The following is a 25,107-nucleotide window of genomic DNA, read 5'->3' as shown; positions in this document are numbered from 1 at the left end:
GAGTTATGCAGGGCTGCTCCTGAGAGTGGTTTCTCTTCCCTTCACATAGCTGGTTGCACGGGGACAGGAGACGGATGCTCAGCCCCGTGACACGAGGACCTCACAGTTAGCAGGTATGAGTAGGTCTAGGACATCCCTCCTCACCCCCTGGATGGTCAGTTGGGTTCTCTCACCATCCAGCAGCCTGAAGGCACAGCTCGCTGAGGATCTGCTGGTCCTCAGCTTTTCCTGGCTGGATGCATTCCATGGCGGTGCCTACGCACCCAGGGATGGGGGAAGGATGTAGCAGCTGCTGTGCTTGGGAATGAGCCTTTTCTGAGCGTCTCAGCCCTCCTCCTGGGAAGGACTGAGGAAGACTGCAGGCTGCAGGGGACAGAATTCATTGTGCTGGCTTCTCCATGGAGGTTGGGATGCCCAGTTCCCCAGGGGATGCCAAGGATGTGCCACATGGTGGGGAGGAATCTCACGACCCTCCAGCTGGAGAGCGCCAGGACCATGGCTGGGGGGATGTCGCAGCTGCGAGCACCAACCCCTCCCCAAGAAACCAGGCTCTCCTTTCCTCCCCCATAGACATCCACTGGCCAGGCACCAGACCGTGCTCGGGGGATGGCCTCGCAGGCGTATCGGGTGGCCACGGCTCACATTATCGGGCGGCTTCCCCGCTCTGTTCCTGTTCTGTGTCCCTGCCACCAGGCTCGGGTTACCAGGCCTTCACAAAGCACCAGCCATCTATTATTCAGCCGCCGCCGTATATGTTGGTGTGCGGAGCCGACCCGCAAGGTGGGCGTCAGTAAGTGCCCACGCGGGGGATGATGCTGTAAATCACCCGCTGCCAGCTATCAGGATGCGAGCAGACGGCTGGCGGAAACCTCCCAGAGGTGCCGTACTCCAGTAATGCTTTATATAGCGGGGGCAAAACCCACCCCACCAATTCCCGTCAGAGGGCTGGGCAGTGAGACCACGAAAAATGGGGAATCTCTCGCCGGGTGAGGTGATGGGAGGTGGGCCCGACCTCACGGACCACCGGGTAGATGGGGGCAAGGAGCCGCTCAGTGGGATGAGCCTCGGGGCAGGAGGCTCTGCAGAGGGCAGGGTCCAGCTCTGTTCACCTCTCCTCCTCCTGATGCAGACATGTAGCAAATGGAAAGCACCCCGGGCAGAGCAGAAGGAACTATTTCTGCACTGTACCTGGGGGAAAAACTCCCCTGGGTTGTGCCTCCTGTTGGGAAATGTTTTGGTGTCACTGAACCGGGGAGCAGGAAGGGGTAAATCAGTTCGGGTGAGATTGCAGTTTGGCAACAAGCAGGCAAACAAAAATGAGCAGAGTTAATGGTGATGAAGATCTGGTTTATTACAATTAGAATACAATGCTTTTATTTTCTGTTTCCCAATCAACTTTTTTCCAGTTCGTTATTTTGCTTTTAAATTTTTCTTCCCTTTTTAATAAGCCAGGTAAAAATGTAATGTTACCAGACTGAAATATCACATTCAACCAAAACACCAAGCCATTTCTCCCATCCTTCCTCTCTCCAAAGAATGTCTTTCACAGGAAGATCCAATCACTGCTTTCTCCATCAAACAGAAATACAAGCTCCTGCATGTCTCTATATTCCTCACAAAGGCACCTGCAGAATTAGCAGTCCCAAATATTGACAATATAAGAAAGCATCAGACGCCCGTGCAGGAGAGGGTCTCCAGCAGCCCTGCCAATGGAAAATCATCTCATTGCTTCCCCAAATCCCCAGGGCCACTTCAGTTTACCTGGGTGCAAGTCCTGGCTGTGCAGGGAGAGAGGCTGGACCTCGGGGCTGGCAGGTGGTGGTAGGCAGATGAAGACCAGCTTGTGTAGGGGGGTGAAGATCAGGCACCCATTGGGAAGTCACAGCCCCACACCTCCTGCTCCCACTCACCTTGTGAGCCCGGGGAGCACAAGGCTCATTCACCATCAAGCCGTCCTCTCCCTTCTGCTGCCTCTTGCTCCAGGGTTCATTTTCCACGTGGACCTGTGCTTGCAGGACCGAGTTGTCCACTCCATGCTGTGCTGCTCGCCTTCCCTGCCCGAGGCTCGCCTGCCCTGCATTTTATTTCTCAATGGACAAGCTTAACAGAGATGTCTTGGGTTTTTAAAAATAGTTAATATTTAAATATTAATTGAGCCATTAATTACATCTGAGCCCCAGAACAAAACAGCTGTGAATAATTAATGAGAGGGCCTATGGTAAACGCCTCTAATAATTCACAAAGCAACAGAACCAGGTATTTTCAGAGCATTCAGTGAGAGGAGAAGCAGGGGAGAGGGGAGGCAAGCAAAGGCCGGGGGGACGAGGGAACGGTCTAAGAGGAGAAACGAAGCATCATGGGCTGCTGGATGCTGTTCTTCCAAGGATTTCTCAGCATTATTCACCACCGTGACATCCAGCTGCTGAGGAGGGGACTTCCTCTGTGGTTCTGGCGGGGAAACTGAGTCATGGGGAGACAAGGTCTTCCCCAAAAGCAGATGTCAGAAGACCACCAGGACTCCAGGCATGCTCTCCTAGAGCTGTGTCTCAGGGTTTGGGCTGTAGCTGGTGAGGTCTTTGAGGAAGAGATGTTTCACCTCCTGCAGCCGTCTACAAGACCCACGTCTCAGAGGCGATTGCTGCCTCTCCCTCTGTGGCTGCCGGAGAGGGGATTTGTCACAGCTCCCCACGGCTGATTGACAACCATTAAATGAGTGTGGGTTGCCATTCTCCTCAAAGGCCCGATAGATACATGACACACGCCCCACTGTTACCAAAACAGCTTCCCTTTGCAAGAGATGAAAATGATACAACACACCATGTGCTTGAAAACGGTGACCCTCCCGACCATATTAACAACCGTGTAATCAGCAAGCATCAGGGCCTTCCTAATGAAGTGGTGCCATTCTCCCCAAGCCACGTCAAGTGTTCACTAAATGTGCCTTTGTTCCTCTTAACAGATGAAAAATTCAGTCCTCTTCCTTAGCTTATTGACCTCCTACAAATACAGGAGGGACAGAAGCTGGTGGCTTTCTGGCTCTGATAGTACGATTTTCTCAACTTACAGTTAGGTAGAGAATAACAAAATGTATTGGAATAATTATTACCAATGCCTACTCCTCTATCTGTGCAGATGTAGCATTTATAAATTAACCAAAAACACTTGCAAATCTGCATAACCAGTTACCCATGTTTCTAATGCTTTCAATTTATCCTAATAGACATTTAATGAATACTTTATAAAGCCTTAGATGGGGTATTTTAAAATCAATGGTGCTATTTTATTGCTGTTTGTATTATCTTTATTTGGATGGTGTCGTAGCACTCTGATGCCCATCGATTCCAGGCCTTGATCAATGAAAGAAGGTTTTGGTTAAATACATTGAGATGCAAAAAGAGATGCTGGATCTGGGGGTAAAGGGCTCTTTCGTAGGTGAGGGAAGGCTGAATTCACGCTCGTGGCTCAGAGTAAGGGGAATGCAAGGTAATCCTGGATGGTGTCCTTGCATGGATCTCCTCTTACCTTTTGTCTTCTCCATCCTCGGGGGTAACAACAACAAATCATTTTCAGAGCAGCTCTACTAGGGACCATGCAATCCGCAGGTCTCTGCCCCTTCTTTTGCTCAGGCCAACTCAGTCCCAGGCTGCTTTAGCAGGTGTTTTAGCCCCATTCACATCACGGGTATTCTCCTAAATACCTCTGAAAGCCTCGTGCTAGTGCTAGCTCAGCAGCACTTACGTGTTGTGGCAACCGTGCCCAGATCTGATGGATAGATATGAAGCTTGACAGCTTCTCCCATCAGTATCAGCTCATTCAGCTCCACATCCATCGATTTCCCTCTTCTGTCTCTGGTTCCCTCCAGCCTGGCCAAGTGCAGGTGAAACCCGTAAAGAAATGGATGAGGTCCATGGGAACACCAGTGCTTTGGGGCTGGGTTTTGGGGAAGAGCTGCCTGAAGCAGGAGACATCCTGGAGATTTTTCCTTGGATTTGAAAGCAAAACCAGGGGGAAAAAAAAGCAGGGAATTTTTCCCCTGTCTGGAGGTGACTGCAAATTTCACTCAATTTGTCACACTGGGAAGCTGTTGAATGAAATGTGACTGTTGATTGAATGATTTACTCTGAATTTCTATTTTAAAAAAAATGGAAACTTGCAGTGTTTAAAGCTCTGTTGTAAAAGGTTCTTGCAGCTTTACTGTTCAGCCCATTGTATCATTCATGCAACAACTGAGCCCTTACTACCTTTTCCTGGAAACTTATGAAGTACCCTGAAGGGTTTTTCAGCAGCAGAAATTTGAATTAAAGGCTCGGATTCAGGTCTCAAGAGCAAAATCAGATCTCCTCTGGATCCTACTGGGTTCTCCTTGGCTAATCTGGGAACAGAGGATCTCAGTGTAAGGTCAGTGCAAAAAAACCACAGCTTTCAGGATCTGGATATTTGGTTTCCCTTCCACTATGGCAGAAAAGTTTCCCTGAGGATGTGTCTTGTATCCCTCCTCTCCTTGCCTTGCACCAGGAACTTCTGGTGCCAGCTGATGGACTTGTGGTTTATTTGTAATTTATTCCACCAGCGTCATTCCCCTGCTGGAGCTGCTGGACTGGGGGTTAATGACCACAAGAAATACCTGTTACTACAAGCTGGGGAAGGGGCTTGGCTTGGCACCAACATCCATCCAACACAAATGCTACCAGGAAGCTCCTTTTTGAGCCAGAAAGGTCTGGAGCACCCCACCACGACCTGGCATGCCCAGCAATGTGCACCGGTCTTTGGGGTAACCCTGTGGCTTCAAGGAGAACTGGGAATGCTGGTACATGGTGGAAGCAGCTTTCAGCCTTTCTATGGACCGGCAATAACTGGGGGAAAGCTTGGGTATTTCCCCAGGTTTGGCTCCAGCCATGACAAGGTGGAGAGTTTATTCCCTTTGGTACACGGCAGACCCACTAATGTGGTACTAGATGGTGTCAACTAGCGAAAAATATACAAACAAATAAATCATCTTTTAGGAGCTGGTAGCTCCAGAACGAATAGGAATGCACTTTCCCCAGAAATCTGCCTTATTTTGCATCAATCACTTAAAAATTCATGAGAATAAGGAGTGAAGCTGAGATATCTTAACCACTGGACTCGTCATGACCACCCCATTTACTCGGTGGGTACTGGAGTGCTCCTGCCTGAGTGGGAGAGGTTTCAGAGGTGCGGGGAGCTCTGAGTCCCTGCACAGCCTGCGGGCAGGATTCAGCTCCAGCTCGAGTGACCTGAGTTTCAATCCCTTCAGGGAGAGATGGGAATCAAGCCCGAGGCTTCCCCTGGGATAACGAAGCTTTCCATCAGGAAAAGACAATCTTTTCTCAGTGTTGCCCCAGCGAGCAGCACAAACCCATGTCCTGCCTTCCATCCTCACTCCTGTGCTTTGTGACACTCATCTGCTTCACTTGGCCACGCTGGCTGCTTGACCTGGGAGGTTTTTAATAAGAAAATCCCAAGTCAAATCACTTCTTAAATTTCCCTTCTGCTCTCCAGCCCTGATCTCTCAGTTCAGCCAAGCAGCCACTGCCTGCAGCGCCCTGCTATCAAGGCAGGGCTGCGGCTCAGCTGCACCTCTCCTGCTAATGCATTGCTGAGGGCATTAACGAGGGCTCCCAGGCTCCAGTTCACAGCAGGTCCTGCCCATCGCACGCTTGCTGGGCAAGGCCAGAGCTCACCCCTTAAGCTCAGGCTTTACGTGAGCCCTCCCTGACCTGTGTGCAGCAGCTTCTCCACCTAACAGCCTGCTGCTGAGCTCCTCACCGGCTTGTACACCTCCAGGTTTGTCCACAGGATGAATCCTGTCCCATCTCTGAGAATTCTGCACCTCCTCGCAGGCACCCTTCTGCTCTTGGGGTGCTGATGCTCTTTGGGAGCACATGGGCTCCAAGGGATGGACCTCTCAGAGCAGAAAGCTGACCTGCCCAGATAATATTCCCTGTCGTCCCTGTGCATCCCTTCCCCTTCCAGCCCTCTGGACCAGGGACATCTGAGAATTTTGGGATTCAACGATCAGCCTCCCTCTCCTCTGCCCTTCATCTCCGAAGTGCCTGCAGGGCACAGACTGGGTTAATCTGCTGTCTGCTAATCTCCCCAGGGGCAGGGGATAAGGTAAGGGACAATGTGAGGAGGGTCTGTGGGGCAGCCCATGGCCTGGAGGGCTTTTAACCCTTTCCTTCTCTGAGCACCCTGGGTCCTGCCTGGAAGTATGCTGTCAGAAAGGACAAAGAAGATTTATGGACAAAGGTCAAATAAACCATCCCACTACAACATTTTCCCCATTGTTGCCCTCCTCTTTCTCTCTGAAAAACACTATTTACTGTAGGACTTGCCTGACACCTTTCTCTCCTACGGCTGCAGAAGGTCTCGGTGGAACAGAGCCTCACTTAGGCTCCTAATTGCTCTTGCCATCTGGGTGGGAAGTTAGAAATCTCCACCTCTGATGTGTGTCCTAGCCTATGAGCCTACCACTGTGGTGGAGATGGCCACGGACACTTGGTGTGAGATTTTTGGTTACTCTCGTGTGGTTGCCAAAAAGGACAGCTAAAAAGCAACTTGTATTTTATGGTGCAAGGGCTGAGCCCATTTCAGAGGGTTTTCTTCTCAACTGCATTGCTTTGCAGCTGGCCTCACATGGTGCATGAGCTCCTCCAGGCAATCCCAGGGATGAGATGTTCCTGCTCCAGGTCATAGGACAGCACCGAGCAGCCACCCTTGGGCCATTCACCTGACCAATATGAGGATGACCACAGCTATGGAGAAAAAGTGCTGGGCTCTTGGGGACGGTACTGGTGATATCTGGGTGCACCGTGGATGTTTCGGCGACCGACAGGAGACGCTCATTTATTCAGGCAAGCATTTTTGCCTGCAGGTCTCCCAGCAGCAAAGCACTTTCCTCAAGTGGCTTTGACACTTGGAATTGCTCCTTGAGTTGTGCTTGCTAATTGCCCTTCCCTGCTGTGGAAGGATCAGGATTCAAGATGCTCGTGTGATCAGCAGGGCCATCTCTGCTTCCTCCAGACCTCACTGCAATGAGTCCCGCTTGCATCAGAGGGTTTTGGCTTCAGACCAGGCTGGGGCTCCTGCTAGTGGTGCTGGCTGGAGGCATCTTATGCATTGCAGCCCACGGTGTGTGGGTGAATGGAAAACCAGTTATTCCTATTACAGGTGGTCCCAACAATGCTGGTGATGTTTTGGCACTAGGCAGCAACCCCTGGCTATGTTCACAGTGTCAAAGGCAGAGTGTGGGTGAAGCGAGCTGGGGGACAGATGCAGTGGGGTGGGATTTGCAATCAAAGCTGCAGAGAAATGGTGTCCACCTGCCAGAACACAGCCTGATCACCTTCGCTTAACTCTGTTTCGATGAGATGACCTCCTTCTGCACTGAGTTTCCATCCCATGAATGTAAAGGTACGGTTGGTGCTGTAGAAACTGGGGACTGTGTCCAAACTGGCCTGAACCCAGGAGTGTCCACCAGGGCTGTGGACCTGGATGTGCTCTGGAGTCACAGCAGAGGCAGCTTTCACACTGCCAGGAGCAAAACACTGCAGCAAAATCAGAACAAGTACAAGCAAAAACCTCTGGATGTGTCTTTGCTGGCCCAAAATGCTGCCTTGAATGCTGACATGTTCTGGTTGGATGCTTTTCTTGATAGCACGTGTTGATATGTTTTACATTTCACAACAACTGCTTGAAATGAAGCCTGCTGTTTCTGCTCATAAAAGTATTTCCAGTAGTTAGAAAAAAATCCAAATGAAGGTGGTGAGTCTCTAAATTATCTGATAAGCTTCATATCAAGACCTGATGATTGATGTTAAAGATGTGTGTGTGAGGCTGAGATATTCAGTTCATGAGAAGGGGCTGGGTGATAATGAGCACCAGAGCAATGAGTATCACTCATGAAAACATTTTTTCCTGAGATCAGATTGCAAGGTGCAGTGAATAACAGTATAATTAAAGCTACTCAGGAAACCCAAATAGTTTTTACTTTGGCCAGATAATCACAACTTTATATTTCCCCACTAATTACAATTTGAATCACAAACAATTTCAGAAGAAAGCTAACAGGGAATGAGAAAATAAAAAGTGTGGGCTGGAGGTGAAAAATTTTAGGTTTGAGGTTCTTTTCCAGTAAAGAATCCTTTAAGGAATCAGAGTGCCTCCCACAAACACTATTGTTTGATCAAAAGTGTGTTTCCATGAAAATGAAAGCATTAGTGGAAAATTTTGATTTCTCTTTTACATAATTTCTTCCGGGGTTCAGTTTGGAAAGTCAAATTTCTAGAGGGAGGACCGGGGACGTTTTGGGAGGATGATGGACATCCCTTCACAGCTGGGGCTGGAGCCCTGATGCCAGGCACCAGGTCTTGAGCCCTTGCTGGGAGCTTTCTGAACAGGATCCAAGCCACAAAGGGTGCAGGGGGGGCTCCGCACTTTGGGGTGCCTCCTGGTCTGTGCCAGGTGGTTAAACCCAGCAGAACACCCTTGTATGCCAGGGAGGTTCTCATACACCGGGGATGCTCTCGTACTCTGGGGATGCTTTCGTACAAGGGATGCTCTTGAATCAAGAGATGCACCCCATGGGACTGGCCCTTGGGGCACACCGGTGACATCCCACGATGCACCACAGCTAAAATGCTCTGATTTAAACCCGTCAGCCCTGCTCCCTTTTCCACATCCCAGGGCTGCGGCTGGAGGAGGCTGCTGCCGGGTGCCTCCTCCCCTTCCCCCCGGCCCCCTCCTCCTCCTCCCAGGAGCCCTGCCAGCCCCGGCTCCTCCAGGGGTAATTGAAGCAGCACGTAGAGCATATGGCCAGGCAGGGATCCCTGCTGGTGCACCAGCTGTGAGCTGGGTGCTGGCAGAGAGCAGGCGGTGGGGGCTCCGTCTCCCTGTCTGGCTGCCTCCCCTTTCCCCAACAGTTGTTCAAATGGTGTGGTTTTGGGGTCTCACTGGCTGTCTGGGTGTGCAGGGGGGCAGCGGTCCAGGTTTCAGGCTGAGTGTCCCTGCACTGCTCCCTCCCCAGGCCCCTTTGCCAGTGTTGCCCCCTTGCCCCCCATCCCAGCTGCTCTGCCCCCCCATCCAGCTCTGCTGTGGGACTCAGGGTGCTGAGGGGCAGCCTGTGGGTCTGATGGGGCAGCTGCAGGGTCTTGGGACAGGACGTGGGGTGGCACTGAGCTGCATGGGGGGTGTGGCCCCCCGAGGATGGTCCTGCTGCTGCAGCTCAGGCCACATAGGCAGAGATGGTGACCCCCCCATAAAGTGTTTTCACGGCATACAGAAGAGGCCGTGTGAGATGTCCAAAGTGCTCTGCATCCCTCCTCACATCAGCTTGACCAAGCCACAGGGTGGACAAGTAGCCTTTGGTCTTCAAGGCTTCTCCCCTGCATTAGGGAAGGACCCATGGAAGGCGAGGGGACAACAGCAGGTCTGGGGGGTGTGCACAGTCGCTCCTGTTCCTCCAGATAAAATACTGCCAGGTGAAGGGGAATTCTGCTGATTTCCCCTGCCTATGTGGGCCATCAATTCTGCTTCGTCTTTCTGGGGAGAAGTGGTGTTTGGTTCCCCCAGGCGGAGGAGATGTCCTTCTTCCAGCTCCTGTCCCTCCTGTCTCCTCCTGTCCCACAGGACTGAGGACAGGAGAAGCTGGGTGTTCTCTCTTATTTCCAGATGCCTTAACCTGGGAAGGACGCTTCACCACCTCCATCCTCACTCTACAACAATTTGGGCAGCAATGAAGCCCTATACCTGACTACCTGTGATATATACTCACTAGTTTGTGCTTCTGTGGCCATGTGGACTATGAGATGGAAGTGAGAGGTCCAAGACATTTGGGAACCAACCCTGGACCACCTGGACAACATAACTGTGATTTCCTCCAAGGTGGAAGCAGGCAGGATGGGATATCTCCAGTCGTCAGGACCAGCTCCCCATGTCCTGGCAAGCCTGTGGAGGTGAAAAAGGCTCCACTTCCTCCAACACCAGCCAAGCCCACCTTCAAGGATGATGGCAGAGCTTCTCCCTCTGGGTGTAAGGACAATGTCCCAGCCCACAGCTGGACTCCCAGATGGTTCCCCATGTGGGGGTGGGGGCAGGGGGAGACTTTATTGAAAGGGAAGGGGCTTCATTTGGACCAATTATTCTCAAACTGAGGTGGAGAAAGCCGTCATTTCAGCATTTCCTTTTTTTTCCCCCTCCTTTTACATTTGTTGTGTGTGTTTTTTTAACGCTCTGGCAATGGCTGAATATCACACAAGTGCCCTGTCAAGAGATATATTCAATAAACACTTGACACCCAAGCTCAGGAATACATGGCCCGTGGCAAACATGAATTATTCAAATGAAAATCAAGATAATTTTGCTTCTAACTCAGAAAACCGAGACTATTTCTTTCCTTCCTTATTTTTCTTCTCTTCCTCTCCCCATTTTACTCGTGTTCGTTTGTTCTTTCTTTCTTTCTTTCTTTCTTTTTTTTTTTCTTTTCACTCCTTTCTTCATCTTTCTTTTTCCCCCTCTCTCTCCTGCTGGAAATCCTAAGCGTATGAATTTCTAGGGAAAGTCCCTTTGCTGAATAAACAGGGTGTGGCCCAGAAGGAATCTCCTTTGGATAAGGAGACAGCCTGCAGGTTTGATCCCTTTGGCTGCTGTACCCCTTGTGTCTCAAGAGCAGTGTGACCCTGTGGCTGGGTGCTGTGCTAGTGCTGTTGCAGCTAGGTGTTGGACCATCCGGACAAAACCTCACCTATATGTTAAAACTTGTTTGGAAGAAGCAGGACGTCACAAAAGGCCTTTGGGATGTCTTTCCTGTATGACTGAGCCTTTCCTCTGTTCAAGCATGTCTCCTGCCAGCTGTGGAAGTTGGTAAGGATGGTGTGCTTGTGGATGAGGGGCCAGGATGCTGGGGTTGCATGGACCTGAGCTGAGAACGCAGGGCTGGGGATCAGCAGGAGGACCTTTATTCAAAGCAGCCGACCCAGCTGAGGAGCTGTAAGAAGGTAGAAGAACCAGGGTGCAAAGTTGAAATGGAGTGACGCCCAGGTCTCTTCCTATTTCTGTTTGTGGTTCCCTTCCCCCTTCCCTCTTAGAAATGTGGTCTCCAGCTTGTCAGTGCCAGGCAGTACCAAAGGCATTGACTCATGGCAGCTTTCCCTAGCTGGGGACTGAAGGGGACACAGAAGCCCTGTGTCAGTAGTTTGCTGAGAAGAGCCAGAGGTGGCCTTAGGAAGACTTTACAAAAGAAATGCCCTGAGCAGGGCTGTGGCAGCAGAGGTGATGGTGTCCTGTTTCCTCCCACCATCGGGAAGTCCCTCTCTAACCTGCCAGCCATGGTCTCCTCTTCCATAGACTGATTGAGTTTTGGCCTCTGCTGATTAATGGCATTGTGCAGGCAAGTGCTGAGATCCTCCATGGAATCGTGACACAAAAAAGCACTTTGAAGAGTTTATCACTGCACCGAAACACGCTGGCTTTGACATGGTGCTTTGGCTTACAAAGAACTACAACACACTTGAGCCCTCCAGGCACGCAAAGGGCTGTTGCAAGAGGCATTTCTGGGCTGTTACAGGCTTTGGGGTGGAAGACATGGGGTGTGCAAACACATGTAGCAGTGCTGTTCCCAGCAGTATCTGCAGTGCTTTAGGAGCCATGGGGCTGCAGGAGGGCTCAGCGGATCAGCCCATGGGGTCTCAGTAGTCCCCAAGGACCAGTGGAGCACCAAAGATGCTCTATGCCTTCCACAACTGCTTTCCTCTGGTCAAAGCTGTTAACTATTTCACAGCTTCTCTTCCTCCCCTCGCTGACACCATCCCTCCTGGGTGGCAGTGGGCTCCGGCCAGCTCCATCCTTCCTTCCTCTGCCTTTCTCCATCTCTGCTGGCAGTGCTGGAGTTTCCCTCTGGCCGTGAATGGCCGTGGTTACTTGTGAGGTTGGGACTGGCTGTCAGCCAGTCACAGCCAGCAGTGGGGATCTAAAAGCCCCGGCGCCAGCCATGTAAGAGGAAGAAGAATATAGGTCATCAGTGACATCATCTCTCGGAAAGGTGGGGGGGCTGAGAGGAGAGGGGGAAGCAATCGTTTAAATTTGGAGAGGAGCTAACTGGAAATTTGGGCCATCAGGAGAATAATGGGCCGAGAGGAAGAGCTGGGGATATTAATAGAGCTGGTTTCTGTAAGAGCTGGAGCGAGCAGCGAGGATGGAGAACCACAGCGAGCCTTCGTGTCGGCGCTGGAGCAGGCTGGGAGTCCCCAGGGGCCCGGGAGCATCAGCCCGGATCCCTGCGTGGCCACGCTGTGCCAAACCTCCCCTGCGGCCCAGGAGCCCACCGGGCCTCTTCTCATCCGATGCTCCTCCAAACCCCCTCAACCCTGCCTGGTCAGCTGCCCCTGCCTCCCAAAAACCACCTCAACCCTGCCTCCCCAAAACCACTACCCCAAGAAGCCCTCTGAGAAGCCCCACAATACTGAGAACCCCCCTGAGAAGCCCCAGTGGGCTCACAGGGACCTGCATGGAGTTCGGCGCGTCTCACCGGCAGTGCTGGTTCTAGCCGGGCCCAAGCCCTCCGTTCCCATCTCCCCGCAGTGTTTGCACGCTAAATCAGGCACGTGCAGCACCCCCAGGCAAACTTTGGCTGCTTTTGTAGATTATGGTCCTTGACAGCTTCTTCCTGCTTATCAAACAGGGGCCCAGAGAGACTAGGGTATGCCCATCCTTGGGGATGTTCAAACCCCACCATACAAGGCCTTAACCAGCCTGCTCTAGCTGGTCCTGCCCCAAGCAGGCTGTAGGGCTGGAGACCCCCACCTCTCCCAGCCCGAGGGCACTATATCCCCCGAGGGACTGAGGACCTGGAGACCACCCCTCTCTGGGACAAGGTTCAGTTGTGGCGATGAGGCCATTGTTTGCAGAGGGTGACACTTTCTTGGTAGACATCCGAGTGGAGCACATCTCACAGCAGGATATGCGTGTCTGGATAAGGCAGGGAGTGAAGGAGCACTGGGGAACAGCACTCCTGGGTGCCAAATCTCCTTGCTGTGCTTAGACCTGAACCAACTGTCCCCCTGCTGTGGCAAACTGGGGGTGCACTGGGTGCTGAGCACAAGTCTGGGACAGTCCCAGAAGGCCGTAGGCACAAGGCAAGGGTGTCCCTCCCTTTTGTCTGCCCCTGGCCAAACACCAGTCGTGGTAGTCACTGATTGATGGTTTACCTGGTGTAGGGGCCCAGCCTTACCCGCTGCTGCTCGTCCCTGGCACCGCCATGGAGAGGCCGGAGAAGGGCAGAGCCACCAGCTGAAGGAGATGCAGGAATCAAGTATGTATGAAGAGGGGAGGAAGAAAAGCAGGGGTGTTCCCCTTGTTAAATATTTACCACCCCTGGCTGGTGATGTGATATTTCCTGTCCTCTAGGAATTCCCAGGGACTGGTGAGGTTGACCAGAGAGGTACGGGGCTGTCCTGGGGAGTCTTCCAGCTCCCTGCCTTCCCCCCAGGAGTAACTTCAGGCTCTTCTGTCTCCTACAGGCAGCTCAGGGGCTTCATTAGGGGTCTTTATGAAACCTCACAGCACTCTCTTTGCTCGGTATTCTCCAGAGCCTCATGAAGGTGCTGATCTCAGCCCTGACCCACAGTGGAGCTGAAGCTCTCCACTCTTGGGGATGATAATCCTTTTTGGATCGCAGCCCCCTCTGGATTAGGGCTGTGTCTTGTGGTGTTTGTGAGACCTTTCCACAGGGCCCCATCTTCCTGACCCCCCAGACACAGTACTCTCCGTTACTGCATCGTCTGGGGGATGCCCACTCCCCACGCTTTGATTTCAGTGAAATGTCACAGTCAGCGCCAGCCACTGCCTTCCCCAGTCAATGCAGGGAGAAATCCCTACAGACACGACTGAGGCTGATGGACGTGTCCTAAAGGATCCCTCGAGTTCCTTCCTCACTCTTCTTCAAAAGGCTGAGTGTCAACACGTCCTGCTCCTGCTGACCATGGAAGCCACTCTTCTTTGCAGCCCTCTTTGCTGCTTGAGGACTCCTCCTGGTCGCTACACTGGACTTGTCCTATCTTTGGTAGCCAGTTCTTGCCCTGTGCACTTTTTTTTTCTCCTAATTTGTATGTTCATATATCCTGGAGGTAACCCATTGGGGTCTTTGCTGCTATTCCTTGGCAATGAGTGGAGGAAGGGGTCCTGGTTGACCTGCAGGGCTGTTGAGCTGCTTTGTGACCGCAGTGCAGGGAGGACACTTGACAAAAAACAGAAGGGAGGTGGTGAGAACCAGGCTCCCTGGCTAGCTGGTGCTCCAGCCCTTTGCAGTGTGGGTGTCACCCTCCCAGCTCCCTGCTGCAGAAGTGAGGAAGGTGGGCAGATCTCCTTCATCCCCTGGATTTTCCGGGTGGTGCAGAGGAAGAGCTGCTCTACAGCCCCTTCCCAGAGGCTCGACCAAATAACTGTGCTGCAAATACACTCACAAGGAGGAAGAGAGTGTGAGTATTTGGTTTGAGGACCCAAAATAGTCTTCAAAAGCTATTGCATGAAGTGAGTTGGTCTCCCCCTTCAGCATTTCATTGAGCAGCTGGATTTGTCTCCTATGGCAAAGGAGACCCTTAAAAGAGGTCTCCTTAAAACCAGAGAAGCCTTGCCCATGTTTCCCCTTAGCCTTTCAACCAAACTGAGATGCTGAGCCAGGGCAGGTCCACAAGTCAGGAATCAGGCTCTGTAAGCAGTTGAGTATGTCTCAGGGGCAGATTAGTCAAAAACTTTGCTTTTTTCCTCTTTGCTTGGGCTAAGGAACAGTTGTCTTCTTGGGAACATAGCTGCTGGTGGCAAAGGCTAGAGAGGGAACATCCAGGAGGTGGGCAGTGGCAACCACTGCTCTCACAATCACGTAGGGACCAGGGTTGGATATGGTCATGGTGGGAAGGAGGAGGACCAATAACACATCCCACCTAACCCCATCCTGCAGCCAAGGTGTGAACCAAGCCCTGACCATCCTGTGGCTGAAGGGCTTCTTATGCAGAAGAAAACTGTGTATACTGGGGAAGAGCTCCATTTTCCAGTACAAAGCACCTATTCCCACAGAACCCAAGTGTACCAAAAAAAAAAATAAAGAAAAAAAAAAAAGAAAAAAAAAAAGAAAAGGCTAAAGCATGCCCTTTGCAGTCTGCATGGGCTTAAAATGAGCGCGCTTAGCACCGGTTACACAATAGAAAGGGCTCAGGTACTCTCTGGCTGCAAATACATTCAATACACTGAAAGGGTTGCGGGAGCGTATCAGACGAAGTTCCTTACTTTGCTCAGGCAGCCTATCAAATATTTAACGGGCTGCCATAGGCAATTACATTAGAGGAGATAGTTAAACACCCCCTACCCTAGGGCACCCCCCTGCAATGTAAATCAAACAAATTGGACGCTTTTCACAATTGACACACACGATTTTACTTACTGTAAATAATTTAGCATTAAAAAGTCGAGCTACACTTTGCCCCATCTGGATTTTCTTTTCTCTTGCTCTCTCTCCCTGCTCCGCCGAGTTGAGCAGCGTGGACTCTGGGCTCCTAATGCAATAGATGGAGTGGAGGAATTTTGCTGCCTCGGTGAGCTGTTAAAGGATTCCCATTTTCTAATGGAAGAAACCACACTCAGGAAACTTGTGAAGTTGCCCATTTAAAGCAGTCGGAGATGTTCCCTGCCAGCTAACAGCAAGGGTTGGGAAAAATCCCTCCCTCCGGAAGGAGTTTGGTCTATTGCTGGCTGGCATCTCCCGGGGTCATAGCAATCTCCCTATAAAACTTGGCTGAATGGTTGCACTTTTTAATTAAAAGCTATCTTTCACGATTAGGCTCAGCGGGGCTTTAATAAGGATTTTTACAAGCTGGCTTGCAGCATTGGCCTGCATGGATAGTCTTTCCTCTCACACCTAAAGTGCTAGATCTGCACATTAAAATACTCTGCTATCCAGGCTAAGAAAGACACCCGGTCATCACCGGGAGCTCTTCCTCTAGCTCTCTCCCAGCCTCCTGAAACAGTCCGTTTGACTGCATGACATTTTGAGCTGTGACTAGATGTCTTTTTCTAAACCCTGTAATTTTGGGTGGTGAAAAGATCAGCATTTGGCTCAGCTGAGTCTTCTGCAATGCCACTGCTCACCCGAGTTGAATGGGGTAGCACTTCAGCTTGTCTCGTTCCTGTTTGTCATTGCAATCCCAGTTTAAATCAACATAAGTACCCTGTGAAATGTTCTCCTCGATGCCATTGGCCTCTCTCAGCAGTGAGACAGCTTATAGAGTTTAGTGTGTCTGTTAAAAAGTGCTCGGGGCTTGATGTTTCTGTTCCTGCACTCATACAAGCAATTTAACCGTCGCCTGTGCAGGTAGAGCTGCTTACACATTTCCCGACAAACCCAATTTCCATCAAAAAACACAAATTCCGATGAGATCGAAGCATTTAATCCCCAAACATCTTAATTCTGATGGATGGATCCTCCCCAGGGTCCCTGCAGATGGTGGTGGGTGGTGTTGGAGCTGCTGGATGGCTGAGCAGGGATGAGGAGACATTTTCTCGGAGCCTGGGATGGAAAGAATGCTGCTGGAGGCATGGAAAGGTCCTGTGCAAGAGCTGAGAGGGTGCTGGTACTGAGAATCACTGCCTATTTGGGGCTCAAATGAAGTGTAAACCTAAAATTTCCAGTGTACTAGAAATTCTGGGATAATTCCTGCTCAAGCCCTGGAAAGGACCATGAGGAAAGGGGAGGGCACCTGGCAATGCCCAGGTAGGGGACACCCTCCATGCACTCACGTCCCGGTCTCTATACCACCACCCACAGCATTTTCCAGGAGCCCTGCTCCTCCCCATCCCTGTTTGCCTCCTGGGCATCGAGGACTTTCCTCCTTGCATCAAGGACTCAGTCCTGATGGGCAAATAGGAGGCAGCTGCTGTCCCCTAATGGCTCTACAGGATGCTCATCCTGCTCTTCTGGAGGATGTCCCAAATGGGCCTTTTCCACCAGATCCTCTCCTGGAGGCCTGGAAAGCCATGTCCCCTCTGTTCTGTGGTTGTAGGAAGCACTGCCAGCAGGTGTAATTGGTAGCCTGAACGCACAGCCCCCATGGCAGCCCATGAGGGTGCCAAAAGCTCTCATTCAGGCACAAACGAAGGAGAGATCAAACCCACTTAGGAAATAAAAACAGCTGCAATCTGCAGGGCACTGCCTGAGGCACCAAACCACATGGCAGGCAGGACGATGCTCTGACAAGCTGCATTGAGGTGTCCATTGATTGAAAACGCGGGGATTAGGAGGAGCGCTGTGAGTTTTCATTGGTTAGAGGCAGAAAACCAAAAGGAGAAACTAGGGGTTGTCTTCGAAAAGCAACAAAGAGATACGGCTTCTTGGGCACAGACCTAGCTGCAGACAGTTCCCGGGATTAGTTGCCCATGGGAATGACGGGCGAGAGCACCTGGTGCTCTGTCAGGACATGTCATGACACCACCAGTACCCCCAACCCCTTCAAGTTTGCATGCCGTGGCAGATAACCACCACATCTGACCATCACAAGGAACAATAATGAAATGAAGAGCTTTCTGCCTCTTCACTGCCATGGAGTCATCTCAGAATGAATTTCCAAAGACAACCTGTGGGCCTGGGGATTAGATATGAATAATTATTACTGCCGTAGAAGCGTTTTTTGCTTGGAGCTTTGCTGTGTTTTTGCCCATCCTGACTGTAAGACACTTGTTCTTCCCAAGCCAGGTGGAACCTGAGAAGTCCTAGATAAATCCAGAGGCTTTGGGACAGCTTATATGGAGGGCAGCTGCTCTCTTCGGTGTGCAAGGGCACACCACAAATGCATGCAGGAGATGGAAGGAGGACGGGTTCACCCAGGAAATGGAGCTGGGAGGGGTTCCTGCTGTCCCCATAGTGTCCCGCTCTGTTCCTCCCAGTGCACACACACGTGTCTGTGCTCCAGCGTCAGTGACAGTGTGTGCAGAGGCACAACGGGGGATGCCACCATGGGTTCCCCACTTGTTTCAGTGGTGGGAAGTGGCTTTGTGCACCAGAACAGGTATTTCTATGCTTCCTGGTAAGCTCCAGCCTTGTGCTGTGCTCAGGGCCTAAGTCTGGGTCCTTAGCTGCCTGAAGATGTGGAGAAGCAGCTGCTGAGCCCTTCAGAGGAGGTATTCATCCAATTTCCCCCCGCTCCAGGCCACTCTCTGTGAGATGTGCAGAAGAGGAGCATGCCCAGGTCTCATCCTATAGTTCCTGACCTCTGGGGCAAGTTCTGAGGCACAGCCTGGAGCCCGCTCCTTGCAGCAAAATTTGGCTTGGCACGACGTTGGCTTCCTTGGGGAGAGTTACAGCCAGGCTCGGGGACTGAACCACTACCTCAGCCTTCCTTCTCTGAGCTGCTGAAATACAGAAAATGAGGAAAAAGTGAATAGAGTTGTCACCAGGAAGAGCCCAGTGAAAAGGGAGACGAAGACCCCTCGTGAAAGCTTCTGGGCACCATAATGCACAGGTAACAAGCCCGGGGGCTGCCAGCTGAAGGCACCTGTGCCCACGCGGAGCCCCCAGGAGGGCCGATTCCCCTCCACAAGAACTGTGCCCATGGCTCCACTGCACAGAAAGCCTCCGGTGAACCTCTCTGGCAGCCGCTCTCCTCTGCCCATCACCTGATGCTGCAATCTCTCCGCAAGCAGCAGAGGGGAGACCATGACTCAGAGCTGTGCTGGTAGAGAGCAGGAGGGAGGAAGGCTTCCGAGCTCCCGCCGCCTCTTGCCGGTGGATACTCAGAGCATCAGCGTGTTGGCAGAGCATCGCTGGCACTCGGAGGATGCTCTGATGAACAGGAAGGTCTGCCTGGACCAAGTGCAGGGACTGCCCCTTGCCCTGCTCCCATCCCTCTGGGTGATCCCGGCAGCCCAATAAATGCAGGTCTTCCCCCAGGGGCAGGGTGCAGCCCCCCAGGTCTCTCCTCTGTCCCGCTACACGAGCAAGGAGCTGCCCAGCAGTAGCTTAGGGACCTTCTGTCTGCACAAGCATCACCTGATGGCTGTGCCCGAGTCCAGGCAGAGACCTGCATGGTGGTGGTGGCTGCTTCCAGCCCCCTACTGCTGGCTCCGACCTTTTCCTGTGCACATCAAGACCTCAAGTATCTCCTTTCGGGGACACTCCAGCCTCCCGGCTGCCGGGGCTGGGTTTTCTGGGCTGCTTTAACACACGCTGTTCCCTTCAGAGGGCATTTGCCCCGAGCATGACCAAGCACCCTCCTAGCAACCCCACAGCCTCCATCCCCACCCCCAGCAGCTTTTGGGGTTCCCCTGCCCCGGAGATGCTGCGGGCTGCGTGCGGGTGGGGGGAGAAGTGCCGGGGGGGCCGGGAGAGGGGGGCTCGGCCGGGGTGTGGACGGACAGACACGGACAGACGCGGGACACCGCAAGCAGGTAACGGAGCCAGGGAGGGAAATAAGAAAAGAAAGAAAGAAAAGAAAGAAAAGAAAGAAAGAAAGAAAGAAAGAAAGAAAGAAAGAAAGAAAGAAAGAAAGAAAGAAAGAAAGAAAGAAAGAAAGAAAGAAAGAAAGAGAAAGAGAGAAAGAAAGAGAAAGAAAAAGAAAGAAAGAGCGGAAAAAAGAAAAAAAGTTGGCGAAACTTTTCCTTCTTCTGCTCGCCGAGTTTTATCCCCAGGTGCCTTTTTTTGCCTTGGGGCGGGGAGGGGGGGTCGGGAGGGGGGGACCGGGTTTGGGGGGGCCCGGCCGGGGGGGGTGAGCTCAGTGGCCGGGGGCGGGCGGTGGGAGGTGTCTGCCGAAAGGCGTCCAATGAGCGCCCGGGGGGGCGGGGGGGCCGGGCTATAATGCCGCCGATGCCGGGCGGCGGAGGCTGAGACAATACCGCGCCCCCGGAGCCGGGCTGCCCGGAGCGCCCCTGCCCCGCTCCTCTCCCACCATGATGTCCATGAACAGCAAGCAGGCGTTCAGCATGCACCCCATCCTGCACGAGCCCAAGTACCCCCACCTGCACACCAGCTCCGAGGCCATCCGCAGAGCCTGCCTGCCCGCCCCCCAGGTAAGCCCCCGGCCGGTCGGGGGGCTCCGCGACCCCTCCCCAGCTGTGGTTGGGGGGGGACCGCGTCTTGCTGCACCCTCTCGACTCGATGGGTTGGGTTTCCTTTGGGTTTGGGGGTCCCACGCAGCCCAATGGGGGGGTCTCAGACCCAGTGGCTCCATCCCGCAGCCCAACTCCGGTAGCGTGAAGATTCCTTGGGACCCCCTGGGTCTGTCTCCCTCTGCTCTGTCCCGCTGCTGGGGGGTGCCCAGGGTCCAGGGTGCAAGAGGGGTGCCCAGGGTCCAGCACCCCCCTCCCGTGCTCCTCTTTTGAGGCTTGGGCCAGGCTCTGTTCCACTCACCTGGCCCGTGCGCCGCTTTGGGGCAGAGCGGGGTCTCTGTCACGCCGCTTGTGTTTTAATCCTCTCCCACTCTTTTGGTTTGTTTTTTTGCTCCCCTTTTCTCCCCCCAACCCACATCCAGATCCAGGGCAACATCTTTGCGGGCTTCGACGAGACCTTGCTGCGGGGTGCCGAGGCTCTGGCCGCTGTGGATATAGTATCGCAGAAAACCCACCCGTTCAAGCCGGATGCCACCTACCACACCATGAGCAGCGTGTCCTGCACTCCTACCTCGTCCTCCGTGCACCTGCACCACCCGTCCGTGCTGACCACGCACCATCCCCACCACCACCACCACCAGCCCACCCAGGGCCTGGAGGGCGAGCTCCTGGACCACCTCAACTCTGCCCTCCCGCTCGGAGGGGTGCCGGGTCCAGACGTGGGCTCCACACCTTCGCACCCTCACTCCCACATGTCGGCCATCAACCACATGGCCCACCACTCCCAACCTATGAACATGTCCCACCCCCACGGCCTCGCTTCCCACGCTGTCATCTCCGGCCCCGAGACGGAGACGGACCCACGGGAGCTGGAGTCCTTCGCCGAGCGCTTCAAGCAGCGGAGGATCAAGCTGGGGGTGACCCAGGCGGACGTGGGCTCCGCGTTGGCCAACCTGAAGATCCCGGGCGTGGGCTGCCTTAGCCAAAGCACGATCTGCAGGTTCGAGTCCCTCACCTTGTCCCACAACAACATGGTGGCCCTCAAGCCCATCCTAGAAGCGTGGCTGGAGGAGGCCGAGAGGGCTCAGAGGGAGAAAATGACCAAACCTGAGATCTATACAGGAGGGGACAAGAAACGCAAGCGCACTTCCATCGCCGCCCCCGAAAAGCGGTCGCTGGAGGCTTACTTCGCCGTGCAGCCGCGGCCATCCTCGGAGAAAATCGCTGCCATCGCCGAGAAGTTAGACTTGAAGAAGAACGTGGTGCGGGTCTGGTTTTGCAATCAGAGACAGAAGCAGAAAAGGATGAAATTTTCTGCCACTTACTGAAGAAGGGGCTGGGAAGGCAGTGGGGGGAGTGCCTGGTCCCCCCCCAGCCCCTCTGAAGTGGGCAGGGTTTGGGATGATTTTTCTGTTGTTTAAAAAAAAAAAAAAAAATTGAAGAAAAAAAGAAAAAAGGAAAACTAAACCTAAAAAGGGAAACCCGCCCAAAGCGATGCGAACAGTTTGGTGCCTGCTCCTCACCCCCCAGGCAAACTGGCCCCACTGGTATGACTGGTACAGACTGCTTTTTCTAGACAAAAATGGAGAAAAAGGAGAAGATGGAACAGAAGTCCTGGGGGGGAATTTTGGGGGTGCTCGGAGCAAGGGTAGAGGCAGCAAGAAGAGCCCGGCGGGGCTTTGTTGCAGCCCCTTCCTGGCTCAGATGGGCAAGCAGCGGCTGCAGCACCGCTCCTTCCTCGGTGCCCGGTCTTCTTCTTTTTAAAAACTAAAAGAAAAATAATAATAAATGGGGAAAAAAAAAAGAAAGAAAGAAAAGGAGCTGAAGCCGTCCTGACAGCTGTAAATACGGAGGCGCCGGCCCGTGCCCCCACGCTCGCTGCCAGGGTCCCCACGCACACACACGCACTTGCATGGTTTTGTTCGCTGTCCCCTGCCCCTTCGCATTTTTGCAATAATGTTTCTGTTTCTACCTCATCGGCTAAATTAATATATATATATATTAAAAAAATAGAAAAAAAAAAGAATAAAAAAAGAAAGGAAAAAAAAAATTGGCACGTCCCTGGAAGTCACGGTTTGTTTGGTGGGGGGGAAAAAAAGGGGGGGAGATTTATTTTGCTTTGTTTTCACTCAAACTGTTTGATAGCCGTATGATTTCACTGTAAAATATCCTACGCTTCGACAATCAAACCATTGGGGCTCACAGGAGCGGCGGGACCAGCCCGGGGCAGCGGGGGTGCGCGGCATCCCTGCCCCGTGCCTCCGCCAGTACCGAACTCTGCACTTTCTAAGGCAAGAATACTTTTTTTTTCTTTTTTTTTTTTTTGCTTTGCATATTTAATAGAGAAATTTGCCTCCGATTCGTTGTTAATTTTTTTTTAAACTAATGATTATTATTATTTAAACGAGATTTCGTTTCGCTGTGTGTGTGCTGAATGAAATTTGGTGTCTCTGTACGCTGCAGCATTTCCAATAAACCATGCACGTTTTACCTCACCCCCCCGCTCCTGCCTCCTGGAGTTACTGCGGCCGCCGGGAGGGGCCGGATCCGGCCGCGGCACCCCCGGGGGGCTCGGTCCTTCCTCCTCCAGGGTTTGGGGGGAGGAAGAAATGAGGCGAAAAGCAACGAAAAGAGGGATAAAAGGGGAAAAGCGGGCTTTTAGAGCCCGGGGGGGCTTTCGTCCCTTCCCTGCTGGGGAGTAGCGCAAGCTTCCACGGGTGGAAGCCCCACGCGTGGCTTTGGGTTCGGGGCCGGTGCCCACGGGGCGGATTCGTTGGCCGTGCCCCGGCGGCCGAGATGCGACTTGAGGCTGCCGAGAAACTTTGGGCGCTCGCGTCCAAACCTCTCCCGAAGCCGCCTTCAAAGTGTCCGGCTGGGGGGAGCCGGGGACGGCGTGTCCCACGGGCTGTCCCCGGGTCGGGGGGACACGGACACGCGGTGGGGGGGCTTCCCCCTCGTACGAGGCTCCGTGCTTTTGTTGCTTTTGTTTTATAACTTTCTCTTTTTTCTTTTTTCTTTTTTTTTTTTTCGGGGGAAAAGAAACCAAACGCACCGAGTGCGGCACGGGGAGCGATGCTCGGCACCCCCCGGCAACCGAGGCACGGGGCCGGGGGGGGGGGGGGACAAGCGCGCCAGAGCAGCTCCCGAATCTGCAAATTTTAAAGGAAAAAAAAAAAGGGAAAACGGTGAAGCATCCGAAAGAGATGCTCGAGGAAAGCCGGGCGAGGAGATGCTCGGTGGAGCAAGCAGAGCCCTGCCCGGCCGGGGCATCGCGGGCACCGTCCGGGTTTGGAGCCCCCCTGGCCCGTGGAGGCTTCACAAACCCCATCCCCGCCTTTGTTCTTTCGCTCCGTTCCCGTTTTTTTTTTTTTTTCCTATGAAGCGAAAAGCGCATTTTCATAAATAGACCTTGGCCAAGTGCTGCCGATGAAATTTTAATGAAGGCTGGATGCTGAGTGCTGCCCGGGGGGGCCTTGGAGAATCGGCTCCGTGCAGCATTAGCAGGGCCCTGCTCGCATCCCCCCACCTCGCTCCCTCGCAGCCACAACACGCTGCGGTCTGCTGCTGCTGCTCCTGCCTCGCCGCGACCCCCCAGGTGCCCCCTCCCCAAAACGGGGACCCCCAGCCCTGCTGCGGGGCCGGGGTCGCTGCGCAGAGCCGCTGGCTGGCGGGTGCCGCTCTGCCCTCGCTCTTCAAAGTTTGCGAGCGATGCAATATTTATCACCCGCGATCATAAGGAGGCGAGCGGGTATTTCCCAGTCGCAAAGGCAAAGGGCGCTTAGGAAAAAGTGCGCCCGGTGAGGAGGAGCCCAGCCCCATGGTGGCGGGGGCTCGCGGATGTCTTTTTGGGGCAGCGTGTCCAGGTCCCACCCCAAGCGCTCAGGTCCAGGCTGGAAACCTGAGCAGACCCCAAAGCCCTTCAAATCCAGGCTCTGTGTGCTTGGGGGAGTTTAGGGGAAAGGCCAGGACAAGGAAAGGAGACAGAGCTTTGCAGGAAGGAGAGGAAATGCACACGCATGCAGGTGTCACGGCACAGGCACACTCCCTGTTCCTGGAGTGCAAAGGAAGCCCCTGAACCTTGACCCTAAAGCCAAAATAGCATTAAATGAAAGGACTATTGATTGGGCTGGACACCCAGCTCTCACCCTTTTTTTTTTTTTCCTTTTTCAATTGAGGTTTGATGTATGAGGCAGCTTATCAAACCTGCGGCTTTGGCAGCCAGTCCATCTCTAAGGGCACCCTCTCACCCACCACTGATGCTGGCCCAAGGCCACGCTGCGGGACTTGGTTCCTCATTTACCAACAGTCTGATAGACAGATAGGGATGGGATGGGGTGGGCTAGGTGGGACCACCTCTCTGGCTGGGATTTGGTTCATCCCAGGAACTCAGGAGCATCAGGCAGAGCTGGCTCAGCCACTACCAGGGACAGGATTTGAGCACTGATACAGACGGGGTCTTCAAAAGAGGGGTGTGCCAGTGGGTGTAGACCTCTAGGCTCCAGTTATGGCCCATGGAGAGGAGCCAAGGAATCCACAGTGCAGGTCATCACTTTCTAACCCCTGAAGCAGGGCAGCTGAATGGTCCTCTACAGGCATCTTGCTCACCTTAAAGACTATAAAGATGATGGATGACTGGCTCAGAAAAAGGCATCTACAAATGCGGACACGACAGCTTAGCAGATATGAGTCCTATCTGTGCTGCTGCAAAGGCTTTCTGAGGAAAGATGCCCACGGGTTCTGGGCTGCTGAAGCTCCCAGACATGGGCTCCTGGTGTTCTGCCCAGTGAGCCCTGCAGCAAGGGTCTCTCCTGACATGCAGTGCTTACTTCCACGATGCTGAGCTCCATGCCATGCTCATGGTTGTTTTGTTTCGGCCATAAAAAAAAACAAAGGAATTTAGGCACCTAAGTCCCTTGAGCATACAGATAACTACATAATGTTGTATATGTCCTGCTGAACTGAGTCTGCTAACTCCAGACAAATGCAGATGCATTTGAAGAAATC

At 53.0% G+C, this 25,107-nt stretch overlaps 1 protein-coding gene across 1 annotated transcript; it reads left to right on the top strand.

The window, feature by feature from the left end:
- The first annotated feature begins 19,944 nt into the window (after window positions 1–19,944).
- Window positions 19,945–21,431, top strand: LOC118245530 (brain-specific homeobox/POU domain protein 3). Its single transcript, XM_035541799.1, has 2 exons — window positions 19,945–20,064; window positions 20,526–21,431. Exons 1-2 carry the CDS (start codon window positions 19,945–19,947, stop codon window positions 21,429–21,431), a joined length of 1,026 nt encoding a protein of 341 aa, XP_035397692.1.
- The last annotated feature ends 3,676 nt before the right edge of the window (window positions 21,432–25,107 follow it).

Source organism: Cygnus atratus, chromosome 13 (genome assembly GCF_013377495.2).
Source record: "Cygnus atratus isolate AKBS03 ecotype Queensland, Australia chromosome 13, CAtr_DNAZoo_HiC_assembly, whole genome shotgun sequence".
Taxonomy (NCBI): domain Eukaryota; kingdom Metazoa; phylum Chordata; class Aves; order Anseriformes; family Anatidae; genus Cygnus; species Cygnus atratus.
The sequence above is the reverse complement of the archived record's forward strand: the minus strand, read 5'-3'. Positions and strand labels throughout refer to the sequence as shown.

Coding starts and splice junctions, on each gene's coding strand:
- LOC118245530 (XM_035541799.1), top strand. CDS start 19,945: ATGATGTCCATGAACAGCAAGCAGGCGTTCAGCATGCACCCCATCCTG. Junction 20,065..20,525: donor CCTGCCTGCCCGCCCCCCAG/GTAAGCCCCCGG, acceptor ACCCACATCCAG/ATCCAGGGCAACATCTTTGC.